At 41.6% G+C, this 26,343-nt stretch overlaps 1 protein-coding gene across 1 annotated transcript; it reads right to left on the bottom strand.

Annotated features, from left to right (window-relative positions):
* Positions 1 to 755: 755 nt before the first annotated feature.
* Positions 756 to 26,061, bottom strand: kcng2 (potassium voltage-gated channel, subfamily G, member 2). Its single transcript, XM_061255767.1, has 3 exons — positions 25,709 to 26,061; positions 15,188 to 16,067; positions 756 to 2,168 (listed from the first exon to the last, which is right to left on the bottom strand). The coding sequence occupies exons 2-3, from the start codon at positions 15,959 to 15,961 to the stop codon at positions 1,350 to 1,352; spliced, it is 1,593 nt and encodes a 530-aa protein (XP_061111751.1). The 5' UTR covers positions 15,962 to 16,067; positions 25,709 to 26,061; the 3' UTR covers positions 756 to 1,349.
* Between the last annotated feature and the right edge of the window lie 282 nt (positions 26,062 to 26,343).

Here is a 26,343-nt window from a genome sequence, read left to right on the forward strand (position 1 = left end):
ATTAACTGTCATTGGCACAACTCTGGGCCTTGACAAATGCCAATAACAGATTCCAAAGGCAATCAAAAGCCTGGAATCAAGAAAAGATGCTGACAGATTTCTTACACCTGCACTGCACGGATCTGATTTAATGCATCTGACTATTAACCGTCCAATTACTTTTGGTCCTCTAATATGGGGGAACTATGTGTAAAAAGGGATGCGATTCCTACACGCATCACCCAATATGGCTGGAAATGCCCTCAAATTTTTTTTAAATTAAAAGGGACGCATTCTTGGTTCCATTTCAAACCCAATGTGATGGACTACCGAGCCAAAAGAACAGAAATTGTACCAACTGTCCAAATACATACAGACAGTGGTTGCAAGTGTTCCTGCTAGCCATTTAAAATATAGCACACACACTAGCTGTGTAAAGCTTGTGAGCAAAGCAAATATTTGTGTGCCTTGGAAATATTGTCTTGATTCCATCATGAACATATTTGGGACTTCTCCAAATTGTGTATACAAACATTTAACAATTTTTCTGCTCTGTCTGTGGGAGGTAATATGTTTCATAAACACAAGGATGAAGTGAGCTCTTTTTTGGATAGTGATACACCCACAGAACCATGAACCTTTCATTTCATTTCACAGACCGTGTTCTGTTCAGGAGGCACATCCAGCATGTTGCTATGAATATGAATATTATTTAATTTAGTATAAGTAGGCTGAGAAGAAATCATTTGCAGTACTTTGCAGAAGAATCATGCGATGAGACTTCTGGTCTCATTGTCAGCCAATATTAGACATTTCATGTGTAACAATAGAAATATTAAGGTTGTACACTGTAATACACAAGAGGACATATTTTCCATGTTCATTACATTTATTAAAACCAGCTGTACCTGAGTCTAGAATCTAGAAGCAAACCATACAGAAAACGTAAATATTTCAATTGTATACAGTTCATTGCAGAACTGATCCATTATTGCAGTTCATTGTAGACATACCAAAATGAAATTTTTCCTCATAATAGATTTCTAAAAAGCAGCAGAGTGAATATTTGTTTTTTCTCAATGCTCTTCGCTGTGCTATCTAGTCGTACTTCTGCATAAACATTTAAACGATAGGCATTTTCCATATATCCCTAAATGATTCAACTGTAAGATCTGTAAAAATAATTTTTCCTCTGTCTTAGGGAAAGCTCCTTTTCCACATAAGTTCTACACGCTTTTTTGTGTGAAAGCTTGGCCAAACGGCTATACAGCGCAAGGTGCCGAGAACCAGCCCCCCAAAGCAGCGACACCTTCGATGCAAACCCAAAACCTCCCCCCCCCCCCATGTGGGGCTGTAGGCAGGGTTTGGCATTAGGTCTTCAGGGGTCTCCTTCTTTCCAGGGCTTTCTGCGTCGCTACAGCTACCGACTTCCTGTGGGCAGTGGCCTCCAGCGCGTAGGAGTGGTCCATCTCCTGGGAGTCCTCGCTATTCTGGGACTTGGTGCTGTCCTGCGAGTCAGGCTTCTGCCTGGACGCCCGATACTGCTCCTCCTTGAGCTCCAGGTAGGAGCGCGAGAAGGTGTGGAAGATGGACGTGACGGGGAAGGCCATGAGCAGGATCCCGCTCAGGATGCTGCTCAGTGCCACCACCTGGCCCGGAATGCTCCGCGGCACCATGTCGCCGTAGCCCACCGTGGTCATGGAGATGACGGCCCACCAGTAGCTCCCTGGGATGCTGGTGAAGGCCTGCTTGTCGCCCATCTCGCTCTCCGCCAAGAAGACCAGGGGGGCGAAGAGGGCCATGGCCACGCAGAGGAAGAGGAGGAGCAGGCCAAACTCGCGCGTGCAGCGGCGTACCGTCAGCCCCAGCGTCTGCAGGCCCAGTGAGTGCCGGGCCAGCCGCATCACGTAAAAGATCCGCAACGCCCGCAGCACCCGCAGAACTAGCCCCACCTTCTCCAGGTAGCTGTTGCCCGAGCCGGCCGGCTTCTCGCGCATGGACAGCGAGTCCACTATGAGCGTGATGTAGTAGGGCAAGATGGCCACCATGTCGATGATGTTGAGCGGGGTGCGCAGGAAGTGACACTTGCTCGGCGTCTGGATGAAGCGCAGCAGGAACTCCAGGGAGAACCAGCCCACGCACACCGTCTCCAGCACGAAGATGTTGTGGCATCTCTGGGTGCACTTGCCCTGGAAGGAAGAACGCAAGGCATGGGAGTTAGCCAGGGGAGCCACCAGGGGGTTTGGGACCTTTTTAGATCTTACAGTACAGTATGTACAAATGTTTTTCAGGGCCCCTGGAATCATCCTAAACCCCCCACTTTACGGCACCCCTGGAATTAGTAACACACCAGAGACTGAAATACCACTGCACACTGAGCAACTACAACTAACAAAGGTCATTCTCTGGCTTTCTGTATCTCATGCAGGGCAGATGCATTTATAGAAGTTAATTACACAGTTATGAGCCCCTAGTCAGTCAAATGGCAGTGATGCAGAACGTGCTTTGTTTGAAGAACAAAGGGATATTTCCGCTATCGTTTTTTTTTTTGGAAATGTAGCACTTTTTTTGGAAACTGCTATTTAATAGTTTTACAATGAAATTCTGTAATGCCTTTCTGAATCATTTTTGCTTTGTGTGTACGTACTCCTTTTGGTTATTGCTTCATTGAATCAAGAGCATGGACTCAGAAATGCTTGTAATTCGTATGAAAGCCTGTTCATGCTGGCTCTGCCTCAGTCACACTTTTACCTGAGAGCAAATGTAAAAGGCTGATGTGATAATCGACCGAAAAAGGAACAACACCCCATCCCTTCCTTATTCAATTTCAACAACTAAACTGCTGTTGGAAAAAAAAGAAAAAACTTCAGACTTGAGTTTGTTTTCCTTGGGATCAGCATTGCCAAACCAACATTCATAAATGCCGTCATTAAATTTTTTGGCATGCCACAGTTTTTGTGAGCCCTTCTATAATTAATTTTCAGCAGCGTAAATGGACTCATAAATATTTGAGGGTATGAGTACAAGAAATTATTTCCTTGTTATTTGTACAGGCGCGGATTCCAGGTTGTTATTCATAAGAGTTTTTTAGGCATTCTGCCTCACTAACGAGTATATTTTAACTCCCAACTTCCCTGGCCACAATTGTCTTTGCTTATGTCCCTTTCCCATATTCACTCAACTTTTAACCTGTTTTTTAATCTCAATTTATTCCAACTCAATATTTTCAATATCAATATATTTGGAATGTCATGCATGAGCACATGCTATATGTAGTTCAGTCTCACCTTTTTCAGTGGTTGGAAGGGGGGCTCACCTTGCAAACAATTTTTGATTTTATTTATTCTTTGATAATGAGAATTGAACCAATAATTATTTTTGGACAACTACATAAATTATTTATGTTGGGTCAAAAACAAAACAAACCATATTACAGAGCCTCTCACTTCTTATTTCACAGAAAAAGAAATGATACATGCAAGTGCTATGTATAGAGGACAGAATGATGCTAGAGGGAAATTGTGTGCCTAGTGTGCTACTGCTATATGAATGAGAATCAGAAAGACACACACATCATCTTCTCTAAGGCTTCTCAGTTTCAGTTTCTTGAAATTAATGAACCCCCTTGCACAGATGCCAAGTCCAGCAACCCTTGCCCATTTTTGCAGTGCTCAGATTTATAACTCACAAAGAAAATTGCTTAAATTATACTTCATTTAGTTTGTACCTAATACCAAGTGCTATAAATACAAAACGGAAAGCAAAAATGCAAAAATGAATAGTTCTCAATGTTTTATTTTGCAATGAAATAGTGAGTCTCACAAATGTTCAACAGGTAAACCTATACATTTTCTGAATCAGAAACTAGATACTGAAAACTCTCTTATACCTGCACTGAGGACGCAATTGACTAATCTGCACTACACTACTCCTGACTAATTAGAACCAGCCAATATAACCAACTGTCATATTACTTTTGGTCCCCTAAAATGGGGGGTGGTTATGTATAAAAAGGGATGTAATTCCTACATGGATATAAATATCCTCAAATTAAAGGTGACAATCTGCACTTAAAACCACATATTCATTTAAAATCCAATGTGCTGGAGTTCAGAGCCAAAATAGTAGAAATGGTACCACTGCCCACTGTACGTGTATTTCTCAATTAAAAGAAAAGCACAGCTAAAGTAACGGACCAGGGTTCGATTCCTGGTCCTGCCAAAGCCGAGGTTGGCATAACTGGCTCGTCACCTCAGGGGGGACTCGGCAGGGGTTAGCACGTTAAAGAGCTAAGAATATCAGATTGTCATAAAACAAAATAAAAAATCTAAACTGGGAAAAACTCTTCATCCCTGTATCCCAGAGCTTGTAATACAAATAAGCTAAACTAAGATGAATATGTCCAAGACCTGACTTAAAAAATAGATTATATTTTATTTTAATATACTTTAGTCACTTTGCTCTTGTATAGTGGGCAACCATTTCATCACACTGGTTAGTGCTCTGCCACAGAAGATGGAAAATTTTTTTGTAATACTTAAAAGTTTTCTCCTCCTTTCAATATCACCTGTAATATACTTTTATTCACTTTTTCATATCAAACCTACCAAATGTAAGTATTTTTATATTCACCCTGGCTGCAGTTCCCAACTGGGAGCTGTAGCTGTCATCTCTCTACAGACGCCCTGCCCCAAAAACACGCTTTAGACTGCTGTAAATATAGAAGTCGTATTTGTTCGGCACAAATCAGTCTTTTCAAAAAAGGAATCCATGCGATTAATAAGCCCCCACACACAATGTAATTACTCCCAAGCAGCACGAGAAAGAATAAAATAAACGCCCTCTGACACCCTCTGATCCATAATGCACACAAGCACGCTCCTACTGCAGCGGGCCGGTATGATAGGATTGCGCTGAACTGCCTGTTTCCATAATGCCAGCACATCTGTTTGCATTCTCTTCATTTATTTACTGTGCCTTGTATTGCAGTCATCTTGGGCCTAGCTGGAATTGCACATTACTCACACTGACCGATCTGAATTGCAGGCATCCTTCTTTGGGGAAGATTTACAATACACAACATTTTTTGCATTTTCCACATTCTGTTTGTGGGGGCAGGTTTTTATTTATGCCATTAAGTTTGAGAGAGCTCTTCGCTCTGTAGTACATTTGCATTCTCGCTCAGGTTTTGAACAAGACGTGAGGCACGTGTCACATCTCTGCTGGGTAGCTTATCCTATTAAGGCACTGTTCTAGGGCAGGCATGGGCCCAATGGCATGGTATTATCTCTGGACTATGCCAGGACTGACTTGCTGGCAGCGCTGTGGGGTGACACACAACTGACTCCAGAGTTGTCCAGGGATGGGAAGGTTTCAATCAACTGGAACGAAAGTACCTTGCCACACACTAGTGGCCCCCGCTGTCCTGGTTCAGAGGACAGCACACACTTGTCTGTGCTCTACTTGATAACAGAGGCAGCAGAAATTAGCTCTGATATATACAGTGCAGTCCATAAGTATTTAGACAGTGGTACAATTTCTGTTCTTTTGGCTCTGTACTCCAGCACATTGAATTTAAAATGAAACAATAAATGTGAGGTGAAGTGGCTTGAGCATCATTGTCGCAACTATGGGCCTCATGTTGACAAACGGCAATAACAGACTCCAAAGTCAATCAAAAGCCTAGAATCATGGTATTGCAATTGAATACATTTGAATAGACTGAATAGAAGCAGCTGAGAAGCCAAGCGTCCAATTACTTTTGGTCCTATAAAATGGGGGGACTATGTACACGCATCACCCGATATAGATGTAAATGCCCTAAAATTAAAGGGGACAGTCTGCACTTTAACCTCACATTAATTGTTTCATTTAGAATCCAATGTGCTGGATAGAAATTGTCCAAATAACAATGGACTGCACTGTATATACAAGAATGCAGTAGCAAATGATAAAAAAATAATTTGCTACTGCTGTGTCAGTACACAGCAGTAGCAAATTATTTTTTTTTACCAATGTTTCCTAACAATAAAATGTGAAAGGTGAACGGTGAAAAGAATTTGGAATTGTGTTTGGCAAAGCTAAACCTCAGAATCCTCCCTGTGTCCAGATGCAAAAATATACCTATAACTAATATGAACTTGGGAAAACATGAAGCAACTAATGTAGCCAAATTAACAGCTTGTTAAAATTCTGAGATTGTAATTATGGTTGGAACAAAAACCAATACACGGAGGGCTCCCAGGACCGAGTTTGGGAACCACTGTACTAGGCCATGTTTCATAAAATCCTTGGTGATACACAGATTCCATGGCTTGTTATTATCACTCACACCTCATAATTTACACTTATAGTTCCTCCAGTGACTGCTCTGCCAGCATTAACAATGACAAAAAACCCACGTCAAGACTGAAGTTATATTTAAAGTAGCCGATTAAGCAGGGATTAAACTGGATTGCTACAGCACTCTTTTAATTGCTCTCATATGATGGCTGGAAAAGCAACCAAAATTGACAGTTTTAAGGTCTTCACGCTTATTAGAGCTCATCGCAAAACTTAATTAAATCAGCAGGCCAGTAAATTTAAAGTAGGCACCTACTCATTTAAATTCTGTCCTCGAAATAAAATACAGGCTTGTTATAGTTAATCCGTTTCAAATTAGCTTCTGCACACATTCTTGCGATAAATTTCATCTGACTATTATGTTGCCATTCAATTACCTTGCAGACCAAGCTTAACTTGTACAGATTTATTGCTGCCCAGTGACCCTGAAAAACATGTATCCAGGTTGACAGAGCTTACTGTGAACAGCAGCAGCATGGGCCATGACTGTCTGCAGTTATTCACTCTTCCTGTCTCTCTCTCTCTCTCCCTCTCTCTTGCTCTCCTCACCCTATTCCTTTTTCTCTCTGTCCTTGCCCTCTCACTCCATTTCTCTCTTTCCCCTCCCTTCCTCCCTATGCCCCTCTGTATCTGTCCTGGAGTCCTGGAGCTACACTCTCTGGGGGCAGCAGGGTGGCCAGTCGCAGCACACGGCTCCCCTTCACTTTGTCACGGCGGACCCTGGTCGCGCGGGAACAAGCTGCCCAGACCATTTAGTCTGTGTGAAGATCAGCTGGCCGCAGGGTGACTCGGCCCCTCCCCAAGAGGACAGGGCAGTCCTGTCCAAGAGGGACAGTCACACGCTCGCTCACTCCAGTTATCTAGCTGTGGCTTCAGCAACTGGTGACACTCCTGGCCTTCAGCATGGCGACAGTGACGACCAGCTCTTCACTTCTTTACAGTTCATCACAGCTGTCATTCTAGTATCATGGGAACTTAGATTATTGTGGGGAATGCCTGAGCTCAGTGTTCCACCTTAATAGCTCAAGCTAGGTTTTGAAACAGATGGTAGTTGGTTAACCAGTTCAGACCAGCTCACAGCTCAACATGGTTTAGCTGGTTGACCAACCAACTCAAGCTATGTTTTGAAATAGCTCAGACAAGCTATCAGCAATAGCTGGTTGACCAGATTATACCCAGCTAGACCATCTTATTACAGTTTTAAAGCTGGGATTTTACAGCAGGGTAGTGAAGGATGAACAAATGAGAAGAAACATTTGTGTAATGTGCTTTGTGGATCAATAAAGGAACCCTTAATGAGAGAGGATGTAAAGAGCACTATGTTCTTAGGGCCGATGGCTACCACAGCAACTTGGATTGACAATTGCATCAATTTTATTTAGTGGCTTTCAAGGATTTCAGAATGCTCCACTGTGAAGACTGCCATTTTGTCCCGAACACAAGCCACACATCAAGCATCGGGTGTGTAGTTTGTGCATACAAGGAGAAGCACCCATACCTGCTGTCAGAGATGTTTTGCTGCCAGTGGTCCAGGGGCACTATTTAAGATCAATAGCACAATAAATTCAACACAGTACCAGGAAATCTTGGCAGAAAATATGGTAGCTTCTGCCAGGAAGCTGAGTCTTGGTCATAGGTAGATTGTCCAGCAGAATGATGACTCCAAACATACATCAAAATCCACACAGAAATGGCCATTGCAGTCTCCAGACTTAAATCCCACCAAAAAGCTGTGGTCTGAACTGAAGAGGGGGGGGGTCTATAAGAGCAAACCCAAGCATATCAATGATTCTGAGAAATTCTGCATGGATGAATGGTCAAATATCCCTTCAAATCTAAACACAACACAAATGATAGGAAAAGATGGCTGTCATCTTTACCAAGGGTGTAAGTATTGAATCAGGGGTGGCAATAATTGTGGAACCTGTTTTATTTGACATGTTAAACTTTGCTTGATTCCATTAAATCATTAAGAAAGCACACTACTTTACGCATGTTGGAAAATAAAGCTTACTGTATGTCAATAACTATAACTTTTTAGTTTACAGCACGTTTTGTGTGCATATTATGGGTGGCAATAATTCTGGAGCCCACTATAGGCATCCATCCATCCATCCATTATCTGAACCCGCTTATCCTGATCAGGGTCGCAGGGGGGCTGGAGCCTATCCCAGCATACATTGGGCGAAAGGCAGGAATACACCCTGGACAGGTCGCCAGTCCATCGCAGGGCACACACACCATTCACTCACACACTCATACCTACGGGCAATTTAGACTCTCCAATCAGCCTAACGTGCATGTCTTTGGACTGTGGGAGGAAACCGGAGTACCCGGAGGAAACCCACGCAGACACGGGGAGAACATGCAAACTCCGCACAGAGAGGCCCCGGCCGACGGGGATTCGAACCCAGGACCTCCTTGCTGTGAGGCGGCAGTGCTACCCACTGCACCATCCGTGCCGCCTCACTATAGGCATACAGCAGACATTTTTAACCAGAGTGACTTAAACGTGGGCTATATTTATTATGAAAATCGTGAAAAGTATTTTCGCTCAAGGGCGTAACGACTCCACCTGGGAACTGACCCTGTGACCTGTGTGTAATATGGATAGGTTCATAACCGCTATACAATGCTACCGGCCTTGTGTTCCTGAGCTCCCTGTATGTACGCGTTGCATGTATAATTCATTCATGCAGTCTCTCCAACGTATAAAACAGTGTGATATCAACAGTGGTTAAAAAAAATTGTTTGTAAGCTGAAGGTTCATTCCCGGGTGAGGTAATGTCATTTCACTGTTACTTTTGTAGCCTTGAGCTACGAAAGTACCAAACCTAAATGGCTTCTGCAAATACCCAGCAGCACAGTGGACAGAATGTTAAAAACATGAGTTTTTTTATATATCTATAAAAATGTCTGTCTCAGCCAGTAGGAATACAATATGTAATAGGCACAGTGTGCAGTCCATATAGCGTTTAGTTTTTTTTCCCCCTCGATGAACTGGTGAGCCCAGTGAAAGTGAGGATTTTGGGTTCATTTGAAGAGATATTTCAGAAATGTACCATTTTTATCACAGCACGCCTCATTGAGTTACCCCACTACACAATGTGCAATAGGCAGAACAACTGATTGCCTCTTCAGAACCGAGACAGGTCTTCTGTCAGATTTTGATGAAAATGACCTGAGTGAGAAGCGTATAATCCTGCCACGGAATCCCTCTGAGCGTTTGGAACAAGCCGGAAAACAGGACAGATGCCTCACGTGGGCATGTTTAATATGCGCTTTTCAAGATCGTTGCCAGGCCTTGCATGAGGCACCAGGTGGTACACGCCAAGATCTGCCCTTTCAACAGGCCGCAGTACAAAGCTCCCTGCCTGAGGGGATGTGATCTCTGCAGGGGAGCCCTGAACCGGGATGCCGACGGCAAGATGACTGGCCTCGGGATCAAGGTTCCCATCAACACCCGTCGCCCGACAGACGTGCGGTGACACTTTATCGCCGTTTGAAGTCGCTCGCATGCCTCGGGGGTGTGATAACAGCGGACGGGCAAAAATCTTTAATGCCCCGTGACGAGTTATCTATCACTCGTACAGTCCTCCCTCCAGTTCTTATCCACCCCCCCTTTCTTTCTGTCTCTCTCTTTTTTTCACTACTTCCCCTTTATTTCAACCAATCCTTTGTGTCTCCTGATTTGAAAATGTTTGGCTATCTGCCTGCATCACAGATAAAATCCTGTGGCTGGCCACCAAATACAGCTACTTAAAGGGTCTCATTTCACTCCCAGGATCCAAGCTTTAATTAGAAGTGCAAATGTTCATCAGCATTAAATCAAACTATGTTACTGAGAATGTAAAATTTTTTGCAAGTCTATTTTCTATAAATTACTGTCACTTTTGCCACATTCTCTGATATCACCGCCAATTTCCCCATTCATTTCAATTCTGGTTACTATATAATGTCCTCTGATACAGGAAGTGGACCTATGCCTATACATGGGTCCACTTCCTGCATCAGAGGACATTATATGGGAACCAGTTCCCTTGGCTCACAGTGTTAGCCTCTAACTCTGTTTCTCTGTCGAAGCCTTGCCTTTTTCCAGGCTTTAAATAGCATTGCCTTGCGGGTGCTAAAACGGGGCTGTCCAGAACACTCATTTTTATCAGAGAGACATGTGGAAGACCTTTCCCTCCTTTCACTGCACCCTGCACTCCAGCTGATTCCAGCCCAGAGCCCGTCCACCAGAACCACTTTCTCCACAAGATTGATTTTAGAGCAATCATTCACCGACAGACTCCTTGTTATCTCCCTAATAGACTGACAGGGGCCTCTTTCCGGTCTGCGTACTCTGGCCTGCAGAGTGCTTGAATGCAGACCGACAGAACCTCATTGTTGCACACGTTTGAGACCCTCTATCCACCCTACACCACTAGCCCACTTTTGCACTCTGCTTTAAAACCCATGAGACACCTTGTGTGCTTGGGCCGTGTGCTGTGGGTATGCTATTATGGCCAGCTGAATGGTTCCGTTCTCATGTCTTTGAATGCGCAACTCCGCAACTCATGTAAACCAAGAATCGCTACAGGTTCGCAGTATTTTCTGTAGAGTGGGAACAGTTCTGCAAGAGCAGTTGTATTTATTCATTTATTTGGCTGCACACTCGACAAAGTGATGGCAGAGCCGGTAAGTTGTCAACATCTCCTTGGACTACTTCAGTCTTATCACAATCAGTCTTATCCAGGCTCAGTAACGGTCTCGCTTATCAACAAAAAGTCCAGGCACAAACACTGTGTCATCTTCTGAAGCAGCAGATAATTTTCTAGTTTCTCTGGTTTTTCTCTATTAGTGTCCGCTGCAAACATTGGCAAAAAAGATAGGATCAGCATTAAAGATCCCATATCCAATAAAAAGGACAGTAATGTAAGCCACCCAAGTGGACGCTTAAAACCTCTGTCGCATGCAATGGTCCCTCTCAGAGTCCCTCTTTGCAGCTTCATGAAAACACAAATCCGTCAACAAAAAAGAGAATGCCAAACAATTCTGTGTAGCAAACACATGGAATGCAATCTTTCTCAGAGATTATGCCAAGAAAACCATTTATCTCGCTGACTAAAGAAAGTTTGCCAGCCAGACCAGATTTTCATATCTCAGTATTTCAGAGAACACTGGAGTATTTTCTTCTTTCTTCCGCTGCTAAAAACATGATGGAAAAGCCGGATTCCAAACAGAACTGCACCCTGATAAGTGCAGGTAATTGGGGCTCTGTATAACAGCAATATGTGATTCGGATTCCATTAGACTGCTAGCAGGAAGAATAGAAAAGATGTAATGGCGTGATATTCAGCTTTGAGAACACCTGTTCTTCCCAAATAAAAGAATGCATTCTCATATAACTCAAAAAATCAGTTTCTCAATGTAAGAAAATGGAAATTGCTTTCTGTATGAATTGACAAAAAAAATCTCCATTCACTGCAATGTACAGTGGTGATTTATTTATGTATGAAGGAACAAGGGACAGGGGACTCTTACGAATTCCTATAAGGAATATTACTGTATCCTAGTTCTATTTTTACATTTAGATTTCTTTCCTCCACAGAGGTTTTTGATATTTTCTCATTGAGGTGATATAGGGAGGCAATATATGATTCCATTAGTGTGAATATACTGAACTTTTGAAATTGTGTTGCAAATTTTGTGTGACCTTTATGAGGTCTAGTCTTGCATAGCCGACACAGGAGGAATGGATCCTGCAGAGGAAACCCTGCTGACTCAAAGCCTTTTCCAATTATGTCACTATATGGTGGCGCCTGGGAAGAACACAAGATACAGTGTGTACACTGAATAGTACAAGCCTTACACAGCTCTTTTATATCATACAGAGAGTGCACAAGCTCTGAACTTGCAGACCCCCCTCCCCAATTACCATGTAGAATGACGGGCCAAATTATTTACAATTTCAACTTGATCAGGAATATTACATTTTTGTGGTGTGTAACAACTGCATATAAACTGATTTCCACAAGACATTTTAATTTAATTTAAGTTTTACATTATTTTAAACTATTTAAGCAATGAGACCCATCCCTTCCTACATTTGTCCATCTTTAATGGCCTTACATTAAGTAACCAAATCATGATTCTAATATTGCCAGGCCCCAAACAATTTGTGGATGGGCCAAGAATTCTTCTTGTTTTTCCAATTAAAATGACTTATTTCAATTACAACAACAGCCTACAGACAATGTGAATAGAATGTGGTTTTCATAAAAAAAAAAAAAAGATAAACTGGTCACTCAGTTAATGGCATTTCTTCCCTCCAAATCCAATCCTGATTCTATGGGTAAGTTTGTTCTACTGTGCCTCAGGGACCTGTCAATCAAAACGTTGGCCATGTTCCATAACCAAATACCCACCAAAATGGCTGCAAAATAAACATCCTAAAACAGCCCTTGACCTCCTGTTCAGCGTCAAATACAGGTTGTGACAAGGCATGCTGTTTTGTTAGGTAGCAACCTCCCACATTCTCTTGTCAGCCTGCCCTATTAGGCTCTAAGTAGCACCCCCACTTATGCAGATTCCACCCCTACACTGATTTAACTGGAGATTAAATGCTGTAGTCTGAGCCTTCCAAAGCCCACTGTATTTCATTCATCTCCCTTTTGATGATAAATTGCATTGTATTTCTCTGCATTGTATGTGTCTCTCTTTGATCATTCAGAAAGCCTGGAGATCATTCTCTAATCATCCTTAACATCATTCAACCATGTCAACTTAACTTACTGTACAATGAGACAGAACATACAGTTTCTTTTTTTGTTCCGACACTTTGATTCTCATAATAATTCAGCATATAATGAGCACATGATCATATGTTCAGTAAAGATACTGTCAGATATAATCCACAATATGCCCTGCACATACAAAATACACTCACTGAGCACTTTATTAGGTATTTATTAGACTTATAGTTTAGACTTCTACTGCTGTAGCCTATCCACTTATAGTTATGATGCATTGTGCGTTCAGAGATGCTGTTCTGCATACCACTGTTGTAATGTGTGGTTATTTGTGTTACTGTCACCTTCCTGTCAGCTTCGACCAGTCTGGCCATTTTCCTCTGATGTTAATTGAGTTTCTATCTGCAGAACTGCTGCTCACTGGATTTTTCTTTTGTTTTTTGCACCCTTCTTTGCAAACTCTAGAGACTATAGTGTGTGTGAAAATCCCAGGAGATCAGCCGTTTCAGAGATACTCAAACCACCCTGTCAGGCACAAACAATCATTCCACAGTCAAAGTCACTTAGATCACATTTTTTCCCCATTCTGATGGTTGATGTGAACATTAACTGAAGCTCCTGACCTGTATCTACATGACTGTATGCATTGCACTGCTGCCACACAAGTGGCTGATTAGATAATCGTATGAATATGTAGGTGTAATAAAGTAAAAAGGTTACTAATAAAGTGCTCGGTGTGTGTATATGGCATAACATTACATGTTATATGGCTGAAGCTTTTATCCAAAGTGACTTACAGTTGATTAGACAAGGCAGGAGACAAGGGCCCAACAGCTCAACAGCTCAACAGGCTCAAGGGCCCAACAGCTGTGGGGATTGTGGCTTCACTGGGGATCAAACCACCGACCTTGTGGGTCCATAATATTGCCTGGCCCCAAACAATTTATGGGTGGGCCAAGAATGAAACTTGTCTTTCCAATTACAACAACCACCTACAGACAATGTGAATAGTCTATAGAGTGTGGTTTTCATAGAAAAAGATGAACTGGTAACTTGGTTAATGGCATTCCTTCCTTCCAAATCCAATGCTCATTCTATGGTTTTCGCATAGTTATTTTGAACTGTAAAGAGGCAAGCTAGCTGGATTACCGTGCCAATATACTTTACTGTGCCTATACCATAATGCATGGCTGTCAACTGATCAGAATTGAGCATTTCTCCAAGCCGTGGTCTAAATATGTAAGCCCCTTCCTTTACTTTAGGTTTGGCCATTGTTTACACAGTTGCAAACCAGCATTAATACTTTCATTATAAAATGATTCCCCAAAAGGGCTGGATCTCTTCTCGTACAATAATGCACATTTGAGCTTTTTAGTGCATATTACAGAAGCTGAAATCCGCTGTACTTGCCAAGTGACTGAGATGGGATAGGCTAACATTAGAACTGTGTAAGACTATCTGAATTATGCAGCACTCACAGGGCTTGTGACCCCTAGTCATCACTCTGCTCTCAATTAGTATGAGTGCACTTAGTGGACATGCAAGCCTATGAAAGTTTATAATGAGTTCACCTGAGTATATCTGCAGTACAGCTCACTCACACCATGCCGTGGCCCCTGCAGAGAGCTGTGACCACTCAAATAACTCGTAATAGACGAGCACTGCCCTCTCAATAAACAAACAAACAAACATAAATTGCTTTTGCAGCCTTTACGTTTCCATCAGGATTTCACATCTGTGCTCCACTGAAGAGGTAAATGAACCAGTGAATTCATTAACTAAGTTGATTAATTAAAAATCTTGAATTTTTGTTTTTTAGAAGTTGAAAGTCGTGTCAGAAGTTTAAAACCATTTGGAAAGAAATCCCAGGCAAAGGGTTTAGATCAGTACTACTCAACTACTCAACTGCAGGTATTTTCTCCTACTGTGCGCTACACCACCTGATTTCACTAGTTATATTACCTGCTTGGTTCAGATAATAAGCGAATTAGTGAAATCAAATGGTGTAGCGCACGGTTGAAGTAAATGCCTGCAGACATTGTGGACGTGGAGTTGAGTAGCGCTGGTTTAGCTGGACTTGCAGATGCATGGCACGCCCTGTAGTTTAACCAGTGGCCACATAAATGACTCACGCTCTCCTCCTCAGCCCGCAGGTCCGGCATGGTGCTGACGCAGAGGGTAACGGCAGTGATGACCACAAAGATGACGGACAGGCAGGCGAAGATCTTCCCGGGGAGCCCCGAGTGGGGGTTCTCCACCATGTCCCTGAGGCGGTGCATGCAGCCCGAGGCCTGGCCCTCGTCAGAACACGCGCTGGGCTCCCGCTCGTCGCTGGGCAGGGACGACAGCTCGGCCTCCTCCCGCTGCGCCTCTCGCACCTCCTCCTGCCGGAGACGCAGCTTGCGAAGGCAGCACCACTCCAGGCTGCTCTCCTCCACCCCCCAGTACAGCAGCTCCTCCTGGAAGGACAGGGCGCACATCTCCCGCAGGAGGCGGAGCTTCCCCGCCGCCAGGAAGCTGACGATGGTGCGGAAGGCACCGGGGCTGCGGTCGAAGAAGAACTCGTTCCGGCTGACGTCGTAGTCGTCGCACACGTCCATGATCTCCTCGTGGTTGTGGCAGGTCTTCAGCCTGCCCAGCCGGCTGAGGGGGAACTCGTCCAGGGTGCTCCAGGGTATGCGGTACTTGATGCCCCCCACGTTGATGATGGCCGAGCCGCCAGCACGGCAGGCGTCTGCGTGGGACGGGACCCGGTATAAGTCCTCATCCCGGTCCAGGAGCTTGGCCCTCTTGTAGAAGACGCCCTTGTTGGTGGTGATCTCGTGCAGGTTCTTGGGGTGCTTGAAGTGGAAGGTGGTGAACTGGTGTTCGGTGCTTCCCGCGAGGAAGGCCACTTCCTGATACATGGGTGCAGGCTGAGACGCTGGGGGGGGGGGGTCTACGTGGCTGGCAGGGTGGTGGTGGAGTGAAGGGGGGGTGGAAGAGTCACCCGTCCAATAGCAGACCTGTCACCTGTGAGCGAAAAAAAGATTAATTGCATTCACATTTACCATGAAATGTATATACAGTATAGCGGGATTTTCAATTACAAATTGGCATACCATTGGATGAAAAATGCTTTTAGCTGCCTATGTCGTGAAGTGCTAGTCACTGTCATTCATTCTAATCCACATAACATGCAATGTTAATATTTCCAAGTCTAATGACTACTCTCCCCCTGACCACAAAAATTCTTAGCTAGATGTAATGAGTACTGTGTTGCTACTAAATACTGGATCACTGGATAAAAAAGATGGGTGGAACTGTCAACTGTCCAAAAACAGTCCTGTGACCTGTGAGGGAAATACCAGTAAACCAAAATTTATATATTTTTATTTATTTGTCACACAGGAGCACCAAAACCTACAAAAGAAATACTTCACTAAACACATTTTTCATCATACAAAGGGTAAGTGCATAAAAAATGAATTATTATCTATACGCTTAGGATAATGTGCAATTCTTTTTATATGCCTGCCTGATCTTGGCTGTGCTTAGTTGCATATTTGCATTTTTAGAGTAAGCTTCCAAACAGTGTCTCCAAAGGTTTCTTCAGATTAATTGTTGCAAAATCTCAAGGTGCAGCAAATTAGTGTCATACAGTGGTCTGAACCCCAGTGCAGAGGAATTCACTGAGCTCTTTAACGCATGGATAAATCTCTAAATGAGATGTTTTTGTATAAAGCATTGTTTAGCAAGGTTCAGTAATTTGATATCCTACAGATCAATCAAGTACACACAACAGAAACATTACATAATAAAAGAGCATCATTTTTCAGTTTGGCTGCCACTGAACATAAACCAAATGTTCTTGAAGTTCATGAGATCATACTACTAAAGATAAACCAGTGCTGTGTAAGAGCTGGGTTTGAGGAAGTTGCAGATGTTCTTCCATGTCACTCATGAGCTGTGTGGTTATTTTCCCAAAGTGCTCATGTTTCATGGTAAACTCTGATACATGAGCTTTGTAGCCGTTTGGGTAAACGTCAAGCCCCTAGCACTATGCCAGGAAAAGCTTCCCTATAAAGTCAGCAGTGGCTGTTGATAGCAGGCTAACCGATTTCTTGTACATACACTCAGTGAGCACTTTATTAGGTATTTATTAGACTTATTTAGTCTTCTGCAGCTGTAGCCTATCCACTTAAGAGGTTTGACATGTTCAGAGATGCTCTTCTGCATCTGGTTTAATATAAACTGTCAATTTCATTAATTTTATTAATTTTCCTTTCAGGCTTTGCTCAAAAATAGCGCATTCTCAAATCCTGATGGGACAGTACACAAAGTGAACAAGGGTGAACATGTGGTTATTCTGAATATGCACCAAGTTTAGAGAAACACTGTTGCGCTAAAAAACTGTTGCGCTAAAAAACTAATATAAGATATGCTGCAAGGGCATAGAGTTCAACATGACAGGAGTTCTGACGTACTTCATCGTCTGAGAGGTTTGTTTTTCAGACACTGGCCATTAAGGGCTGACTGATGCAGACAAAATGCAGATTAGATAAAATGCAGAAACACAGAAGGGAAAACCGAGCCTGGAAATTATTGAATAATACACTACATTCATTTGGAAAATGATATGAAACACAATAGCTTCTACCTAATGTCTTGTACTGACCCATTTGCTAATTGCATGTTATTATGAAAGCAACTGGCTCCACAGTGACACCTCTTCTTTCAGAAAGTTATCCTTTATTAAATATATTCAAAATGACTTCAATGCCCACTTGCCCAAAATGTTTTTTTTTTCCAGAAAGATGACAAATGTACAAAAAGGAAATGCATGACTATAACAGGATAAGTTACGTCTGTCAAAATGAAAGTGAATATATGCTAATAGCGAATGCGTGAAAAAGCAAGATTATGTGAAATACACGAGGGTGCACTCAGGGAGACTGGTTACATAAGATTAAATAGGAAAGGGAACGTGTGCAGTGAGAGCAGTGTGTAGTCAGAGTGGTTAGGTATTGAACAGTGTGGCGTGAGAGTTGTCTTTCAGGAGAAACAGACAAACACACACACCTGTGGCATTCAGTCTGGTGGAAAGCAGATTTGTCTTGGCCTACCAGTGGAGACAACACACACACACCTGGTTTGTGTTAACTAATAAGCCCAGGTGCTTAAAAGTGTGTTCCTCTCCATAGTACAGGCAGAGAACAGGAACACATGCTGAGAGAGCGAGTCTGTTTGTTTGTTGCAGCACAGAAGATAAAGAGCAGGAAAACACTGCTGAAAAGCAGCACAGCTGGCGACTGAAAATTTGGCCAGATGAGACCAGGGGCGAGTGGAAAGCTGTTGCTGGGTTTTACTTCCTTTTGTCTTTATTGTTTTAGTTTGTTGTTTTAGTTTATTGTTTCGACAATGTATTGTTGTTTTTCTCTCTCACTCACTTATGTATCGTACAGTGAGGTCCATATGTATTTGGTAAGTGGTACAACTGTTCTTTTAGCTCTCCAGCAAATTGGATTTTAAATGAAAACATGAATTGAATATGAGGTTAAAATGTCAATTGTCACCTTTAATTTGAGGGTATGTAAATCAATATCAGGTGATCTATGCAGGAATTGCATCCCTTTTTACAGTCTACAGTTAATGACTGAATAATTCTCACCATACACTTGTCTAACAGATCAGAAACACTTTTCAGCAGGCAGGCGTAGATGCATCAGTGACTACTGTCTGCAGAAGACTTCACAAACAGAAATACAGAGGCTACACTGCAAGATGCAAACCACTAGTAATCTACGAAAACAGGATTGCGAGGTCACAGCTTATTAAAAAGTACTTACCTGGTGTTTCGCCTTCAGTTATTGTCTCCAGCAAGTGAAACACATGTTCAATTGGATTCTGAACAGGTGATTGACTTGGCCAGTCAAGCCAATCATTCAATTATTTTGGCCCTGAAATACTCCTTGGTTGCTTTAATAGTATGCTTGGGGTCATGGTCCTGCTACAAGGTGAAGTGCCGTAAATGAGGCATTGGTTGGATCTGAGCAGATAAGATGTTTCTGTACACACAGAATTCTGCCCTGCAAGTGAGCCAGTTCCAGTGGCAGCCATACGTGTCCTGTCTCTCTAACATGTTTCACAGATGAAGGGGGTGTATTGGATTGAGAGATTGCTTTCTGAATCGGTTCTTTTCTTGGGGCTTACCAGTGACTGGCATCTTGCACAGAAACCTGATGCTATTGTGGCGTAGTTTTTTCTTTATGGTAGTCCTTGACACATCCTGAAGAGTGTTCTTGGTCTGTAGGAAAGTTAAAGTGCAGTTTTCCTTTACAATTAAAGGTATTCTCCAGTCATCCACTATAGTGGCCTTCTGTTGTCTACCAGGTTGTTTGCTATTGCTGAGCTCACCAGTGTATTCTTGCTTCTTAACTACTGTATGTATCAAACAGTTGATTTTGCAGATCCAATATTGCTGTGGCTGTGTCTATAGATTGATTTATTCTGATTTTTCCACACCATGATGATATTGTCCTCAAGTTGAGAGACGACAGCAATAACTGCAAACCAAGAATCAACTCTAGACCTTTGTTTAGCTTTCTTGTGCGTGAACTAATGATACAAAGACATACAGCTGGCCAAGAAACTGAGAAATTAAGCTCATTTAAGCCCATTTCCCCAGTCTACACTTCAGCCTCACTCATTTCTTATTTCAAAAGCAATGTGCAGATGTACAGAGCCAAAACAGCCAAATTGATGTCATTGTCCCAATGGTTTTACATGTAGGTATGTATATGCAGGACAGGGCATTTCAAATTGGAGAGACAATAGAAGAAAAACTATGACATTATTTTGAAACATTCTGTCCATTCACTAATGTTCCTTTACAAGAAAATGTGGTTGCCCAAATTTTAAAGAACCAGAATCATCCTGACGTTTCAAAATGCAAAAATTTATCTACATTAAACAGTAAACTGCTGAGTAGCCAGGCAGCCCTTTCACAATCATCCACAGTTTTCCTCATTAGATGAGAGTTTTCTAAATGAAAGAGAGAGTGGAATTTCTAAATGAAAGAGATTGCCTCTGTTGCTCAGAAGCAGACAGTCTTCAAGCGAATGTGAATTCAGCTCAGTCAAAATCAAGCAAGAAGAAAAACACTATGTTAAGGCTGGCAGCTATGAATTATTTAGCCTCTCTGGATATTGAAATGTCATTATATCTGTGATTTAATGCTCAGGCAAAACCACATTTCACTTTCAATCAATCAAAAATCACATTGTTGGAGAATGATTTGCAGATGCAAAATGCACCTTCAAACATTGGTAATGTAGATGCAAGTGCAAATGTTTTCTTAAATTTTTGAACCAGCAGTGAGAAATGATTGTTAATTCAGTGCCCAAAGGTAGCAGGGGTTATGAGTAATGATACTTTTTTGAGAAATCCAACATTGCTTTTAAAGGCAATATGCTTTTATGAACATACTTAAACCTGAGCTAAGTTCCAAACAGTCCTAAGAATCTTATTAAGTAGAGAATTATCTTTACTATAGTGGATATATACTCAGTGACTTTATTGGGTATTTAAGCTATTGCTGTTGGAGCCCATCTGCTTCAAGGTTCGACGTGTTGTGTGTTCAGAGATGCTCATCTGCATACCACTGTTGTAACACGTGGTTATGGTCTACAGTGAAAGACTCTTTACCTGGTCAATTTCACAGCAACTAGCCTGAAACTATGAGATGCTGGTGCACACAGAGCTCTGAGCAATACACACTGTTTAATGAGCAGGGACACTGAATTCACAAAGTCTGCAACTCTTTTGACTCTGAGGAAGATGTCAATGATGTTGAAATATCAGTCTGCCTGTCCATTTCTTTTTTGTATTTTACACCATTATCTGTAAACTTCACCAAAATCTGTTGTGCATGAAAATCAGTAGAGATCAGAGATATTCGAACCACACTGTCTGGCATCAACAATCATTCCACAGTCAAAGTCACTTAGATCACATTTATTTCGATGTTTGGCCTGAACAACTAAACAACAAAAGCATTCCTTCATGCTTTTATGCATTGAGTTGCTGCCACATTTGCTTTAACAAGCTGGTTCACAGGTCTACCTAATAAAGTGGTCACAGAGTGTATGAAGATACCTTCCAAAGCATAGGTGCATATCCGTTACATGAACATAATCACTTCCTTATTGCATACATAAGAAAGCTTTATCAAAGCAAAATCTAGTCTTGATTCTACACTTTTCGTTGCCTTTGTGGTAGGTTATGGCCGTTTGTCAAAATGAGGACCAGAGTTGTGCCAATGATAGTTGGGGAAGCCATTATGCGGCTGAGAGATAAATCAACACAGACATGGGCCTTAACAAAATAATCTGTTTGGAACTTTAAGAAGAAAGAGTACTGGTGACCTCAGTAATTGTAAAGGGGCCATAGACCAAGGTAGACCTCTAAATGACCGAAGAATTCTCACCATAAATGAAGAAAAAAAAAAAAAAACACCAGTCTAACTGATCAGGAACATTCTTCAGGAGGCACGTGTGGATGTGTCAGTGACTATTCTCAGCAGAAAACAGATCTAGGCTATGCCACAAGTTGAACATAAAAGAGCATGAGAGATTGACTTGTATCAGAGTGATGGGAAGGCCAAAGTGTGAAGGCTTAAAGAAACTGCTCAAGAACCAAAGCATCCCCCTCATCTGTGAAACATGGTGGGGGTGTTATAGTTTGTGCATGCATGGCTACCAAAGGTGCTGAGGTAACTGCTGATAGCAGCAGAAGAAGTGTATGGAAGCATCTTATCAGCTCAAGTTCATTCAAATGCCTCCAAACTCATTGGACGGTGCTTCATCCCACAGCAAGGCAATGATCCCAGCCATACACCAGGGTTCTCTTTCTTCTTAATGACATTTCAGAGTTTTTTTCCGTAAACTGTTTGGCTTATGTCTCTGTTTTTTTCTTATTTCATTTCCTTGACTTGACTCATTGGCACAACTCTGGTCCTAATGGTGACAAACATCAATAACATAGGCAATCAAAAGCCTAGAATCAAGATTAGATAATGAAAGCTTATTTGCACTAAGGAAGCAAATAAATTCACCTGACTAATCAGAAACAGATGAGATGCCAACAGTCCAATTACTTTTGGTCCCTTAAATGGAGGAACTATGTTTAAAAAGGGATGCAATTCCTACACGGATCCCCCGATATGGCCATGTTTATACCTTCAAATTAAAGGTGGCAGTCTGCACTTTAACCATATATGCCTACATTTAAAATCCAACATGCTGACATACAGAGCGAAAATAACAGAAATTGTGCTACTATCCAAATACTAACAAACTGCACTGTATAAATGCATAAAAACATTATTTGGGCTTAATATAAAGAAAAATTATTTTAGAACAGTACATTTCTGGAATTTAAAAGGTAGAATAATACGTAAATAAACTCATGCCAATAGTGGAAAAAGTGACTCATACACTGAAGTATCTTTCTCAACAAAGGAAGACAGGGACTATCCTTAACTTTATCAGCCGTAGGCTAAAATAACCTCAGCCAAGACTTTTTTAGTTCAGTAAAGGAAGCAAATCTGACAGAACTCACAGTGTAAATTATAGAAATGTCTTCTTTTCTCTACTATGAAACCACAGTGAAACAGAAGAGATATGCATAGAATAGAGTGGTGATTGGAAAATAGCAGGGAGGGAAAGCTAATTCACTCAGACACTAATGAGGAGGGAGAGAACTCCAAGGCCTTTTTTCTGTTTCTCGGACGAGAGCCTCAGAAGCTGACAGAAAGAAAGAACAGCATGGCTGGGGCCAATTCGGCTTGCTCCCTATAACCAATAGCTGGGATCATCAACTCTGGTGCTCAAATTCAAATCCAGCCCTGGTTTTCTTTTCTCCTGGGTAATTAGGCTACTGATTTGGCCAGACTGTCTCCACACTTGAGGAGGTGGAATCCCAGCAGTTCTCTGCCCTGGAGGACCAAGAGTTGCTGATCCCAGAACTACATTATAGGGTTTCTTTCATTCTGTGTAAAGGTACAATGCAAGCTGTAGAGAATATATGAGGACACAATAACAATAAAGCATAGGTTGAGGGTAGCAATGTTGTGTAGTGGTTAAATACATGATTTTGAAGGTGCCTAATTGAGCCATTTGATCAATATGACCTTCATTATGGATTTAAGAACCCAGCTGTATAAATGAATAATACCCTGAAAGTTTACACATTATTAGGACATATGAAATTCTAAATAAGCTTACATTTTCTAAATAAGATAAATTTTCAAAAATGAAATAATTCACAAAGAAGGTAAATTAATGTTTCATAATCGCCCATCCTCATCCTACATCCTAAGAAATGTAGAAATGTTGATTGTGTTTAGCATGATTAGTTTGCAATTTACAGAAATATAGCTGTCTGATTTGAGTATAAGGCAGACAGGTTTTCTTCCCCTATTGCTGTGTCAATTGACATCTTGGTTTGGGTAAACATAATTAAAGTACTTGTTTCATAGTGAAGTTAATTCCTTCCTAAAAGTAGCCTAATTATGCCTTAAAGACAGACATGCATTTATTTAACACTGCCAGACAAACACACTAAATTGTGACCTACGCCAATTTTGGCATGGGAACATACAGAATAATCTACAACCAGCCCTTTCTTATTGATTATTCAGGTTTAATAAAACTGAAATAAACAGAAACTGCTGATAGAATATCTGGAGAATGTACATGAGTGGTTGTTATAAAGTTGAATAACTACACTGATACATTATTCAACTGATATGCATTTTAATGTTTCCCCAAAAAATCTTACTGAACAGCTATCTTTAATGTCAATTTATCTTAGGCAATACTGTACATTATTCCATTTAATAGATTTCAAACTTGATTTTACTCAATTTTACGTACAGCAACAATAGCATGACCAACATCATTGTGCAGTGAGGAGGGGGGCAGGGGAGTAGGCTATCTAAGGAAAGGTCTGGGAACCACCCGGCGCTCGGTTCTCAAACTCGGTCCTGGGGATCCCTGTATATGCTAATTTTGTTCCAGTCCCAGTAACAATCCCAACATGTTATCAAGCTGTTCCTTTTCTTAAATAGATGCTTTTCATGTTTTGAGGGATTATTTACCCTCTTAAAGCCACGTGTCAAAAATAACTATGCATGTCAGGAATAATAAAAGTTTAACACTGTGCTTATTGTGCTCTATTACAAACAATTACTTGAAAACTTAAAAAAAAAAAAATCATTATCAAATGAAATGAGGTGAATCAATAGGCAAAAAAGTGGACAACTGGCCACAAAAACTATTTGGTCGATAAAGAATCCAATAGCAAATAGTCACGAGCCAAAAATGCATTGTCTTAATATGTTTGAGGAACAAATTATGAAACAATTTAAAACACATTTGTTCAACAACCTCAATTGAGCAATAGATCAGGTGTAACAAAACCCGGCATTCACAGCGGTCTGAGGGACCGAGTTTGAGAACCTCTGCTCTAAGCCAACTGCTGTTATCCGAAGAGGGCCAATGTGAGTGCAGGTTTTTGTCTGTTCTTGATTGAAGACCATTGTTAATCAGTTGATTCGTTGAATAAGGTTTGGTAGTGTTGGGCTAAAATAAAAACCTGTAGCCACATCTACCCTTTTCGGATAAGATGGGGCGCCCCTACTCTTATCTGAAACTGTAATATCAACGATTTTACTAAATTAACTTTCTTTCTAAATAAATACCGTGCTGAGGAAAAAAAACAGCTCAAGCTCGGTTTTAAAACAGCTGGTAGCTGGTTTACGAAGTTAGACCAGCTCTATGCTCAACACGGTTTGACCAGCTCAAGCTTTGTTTTGAAACGGGTATGTCAAGCTGGCCATAGCTCTATTTTACACCAAGGTAGAGCGGTAAATGAAAGTTTATCGGGATATGTTAACGTTACTTTGACGACCAAGACATTCAGGACAGATGCGTCAACAGTGAGCCACTCAGACAAATTACCTAGGCCTATTACTTAAACAGGTAGGCTATATAATTACTTTCGAAGAGAAAGAGAGAACATTAACCGCGCCTTCTAAGTGGAATTATAAGCAGTTTTTAAGTATTGAAAATGTTACCCTTTTTGCAGATTTAATTGTAAATTGTTATTATGGACTACGGATACGCCATTATGTTTTCCATATAGTCTCCACCCGTTCTTCATTTTAGAGTAGTTGTAGTCATCTTAAACGTACATGGTTCTCCTTCTGCAGTTAGGCATCTGACTTTCAAGAAACTGATAAAACCTTTCTCGATCTACCAGACGACTTTCTAACAATTGAACTGATTATATGACTGACAATATCATATTAGGATGCAAACATTCTTATCAGCAGTTACTCAATTGTGCATCTTTGCGTATATAAACAAAATGTAGATGAGCTATAGGCTATTATTAGTGATGTGGTAGCTTACCTGACAATGTCCCCAACACGCACTAGAAGGCACTGATTTCACGAAATGCGTGCATTGTATAATTAATGAAATGCAAACATTTGTGTGTGTAATTCGTAATGAATGCGAATAGACTGCTTCATTTCCAAGTCACCCATCGGTCTACAGTTCATTAGGCTATTAACCCTAGAATAATGGTATTGTTCAGGTAAGTCTTACCTGCAGTATCGTCTTGTGTCCATCAGAATCAAAGTTCCTCCGAATCAAAAATAACAAATGGACGCCCATCCATTTTATTCAGTACCCATCAATATAAATATTTACATTGTTAAATTGTTTGTCCTCTCACATCGTATTCCATGTGTTCTCAAACGCAGGTTGCGTCACGTGCTGACATTTGGAACCGTGTAGATCAAGTTTCACAGCAATGTGATAAAGTTGCGTATCTCTGAGTTTCGCTTGAGTGCAGGTGATATTTTAAAGGCAATATGTAGTCTACTTCTGATCTGTCTGTTCTCTTAAGTACGACCTCTCCGACGCAAAGCTCCTGTGACTGAATTTAACCGGACTAAACCAAGACTATTGCCGACAGATAGGCTAGTAGCCAGTAACCACAGTATAGAGTGGGTGTTTCCGTCCGCTCTTCTTTCTCTCATCCCAGTATGAGCGATTGTAATGTACTGCACACGCGAACCACTGGGCTCTACCCCGTTTTCCCAGGGGCGCTCCAAGTTGCGCAAAGCCAAACGGAGAAACGGTATATCCAGGCAGAGTGCGACAGTTCGAAAAACTAGTTTCGTGGCCAAGTATTTTCAGCTTTTGCTGGTAGCCTATATTCATATATTGTATTAACT

Source organism: Conger conger, chromosome 9 (assembly GCF_963514075.1).
Source record: "Conger conger chromosome 9, fConCon1.1, whole genome shotgun sequence".
Taxonomy (NCBI): Eukaryota; Metazoa; Chordata; class Actinopteri; order Anguilliformes; family Congridae; genus Conger; species Conger conger.

Coding starts and splice junctions, on each gene's coding strand:
- kcng2 (XM_061255767.1), bottom strand. CDS start 15,961: ATGTATCAGGAAGTGGCCTTCCTCGCGGGAAGCACCGAACACCAGTTC. Junction 2,169..15,187: donor TGCGGGCTGAGGAGGAGAGC/GTGAGTCATTTA, acceptor TCTTCCTTCCAG/GGCAAGTGCACCCAGAGATG.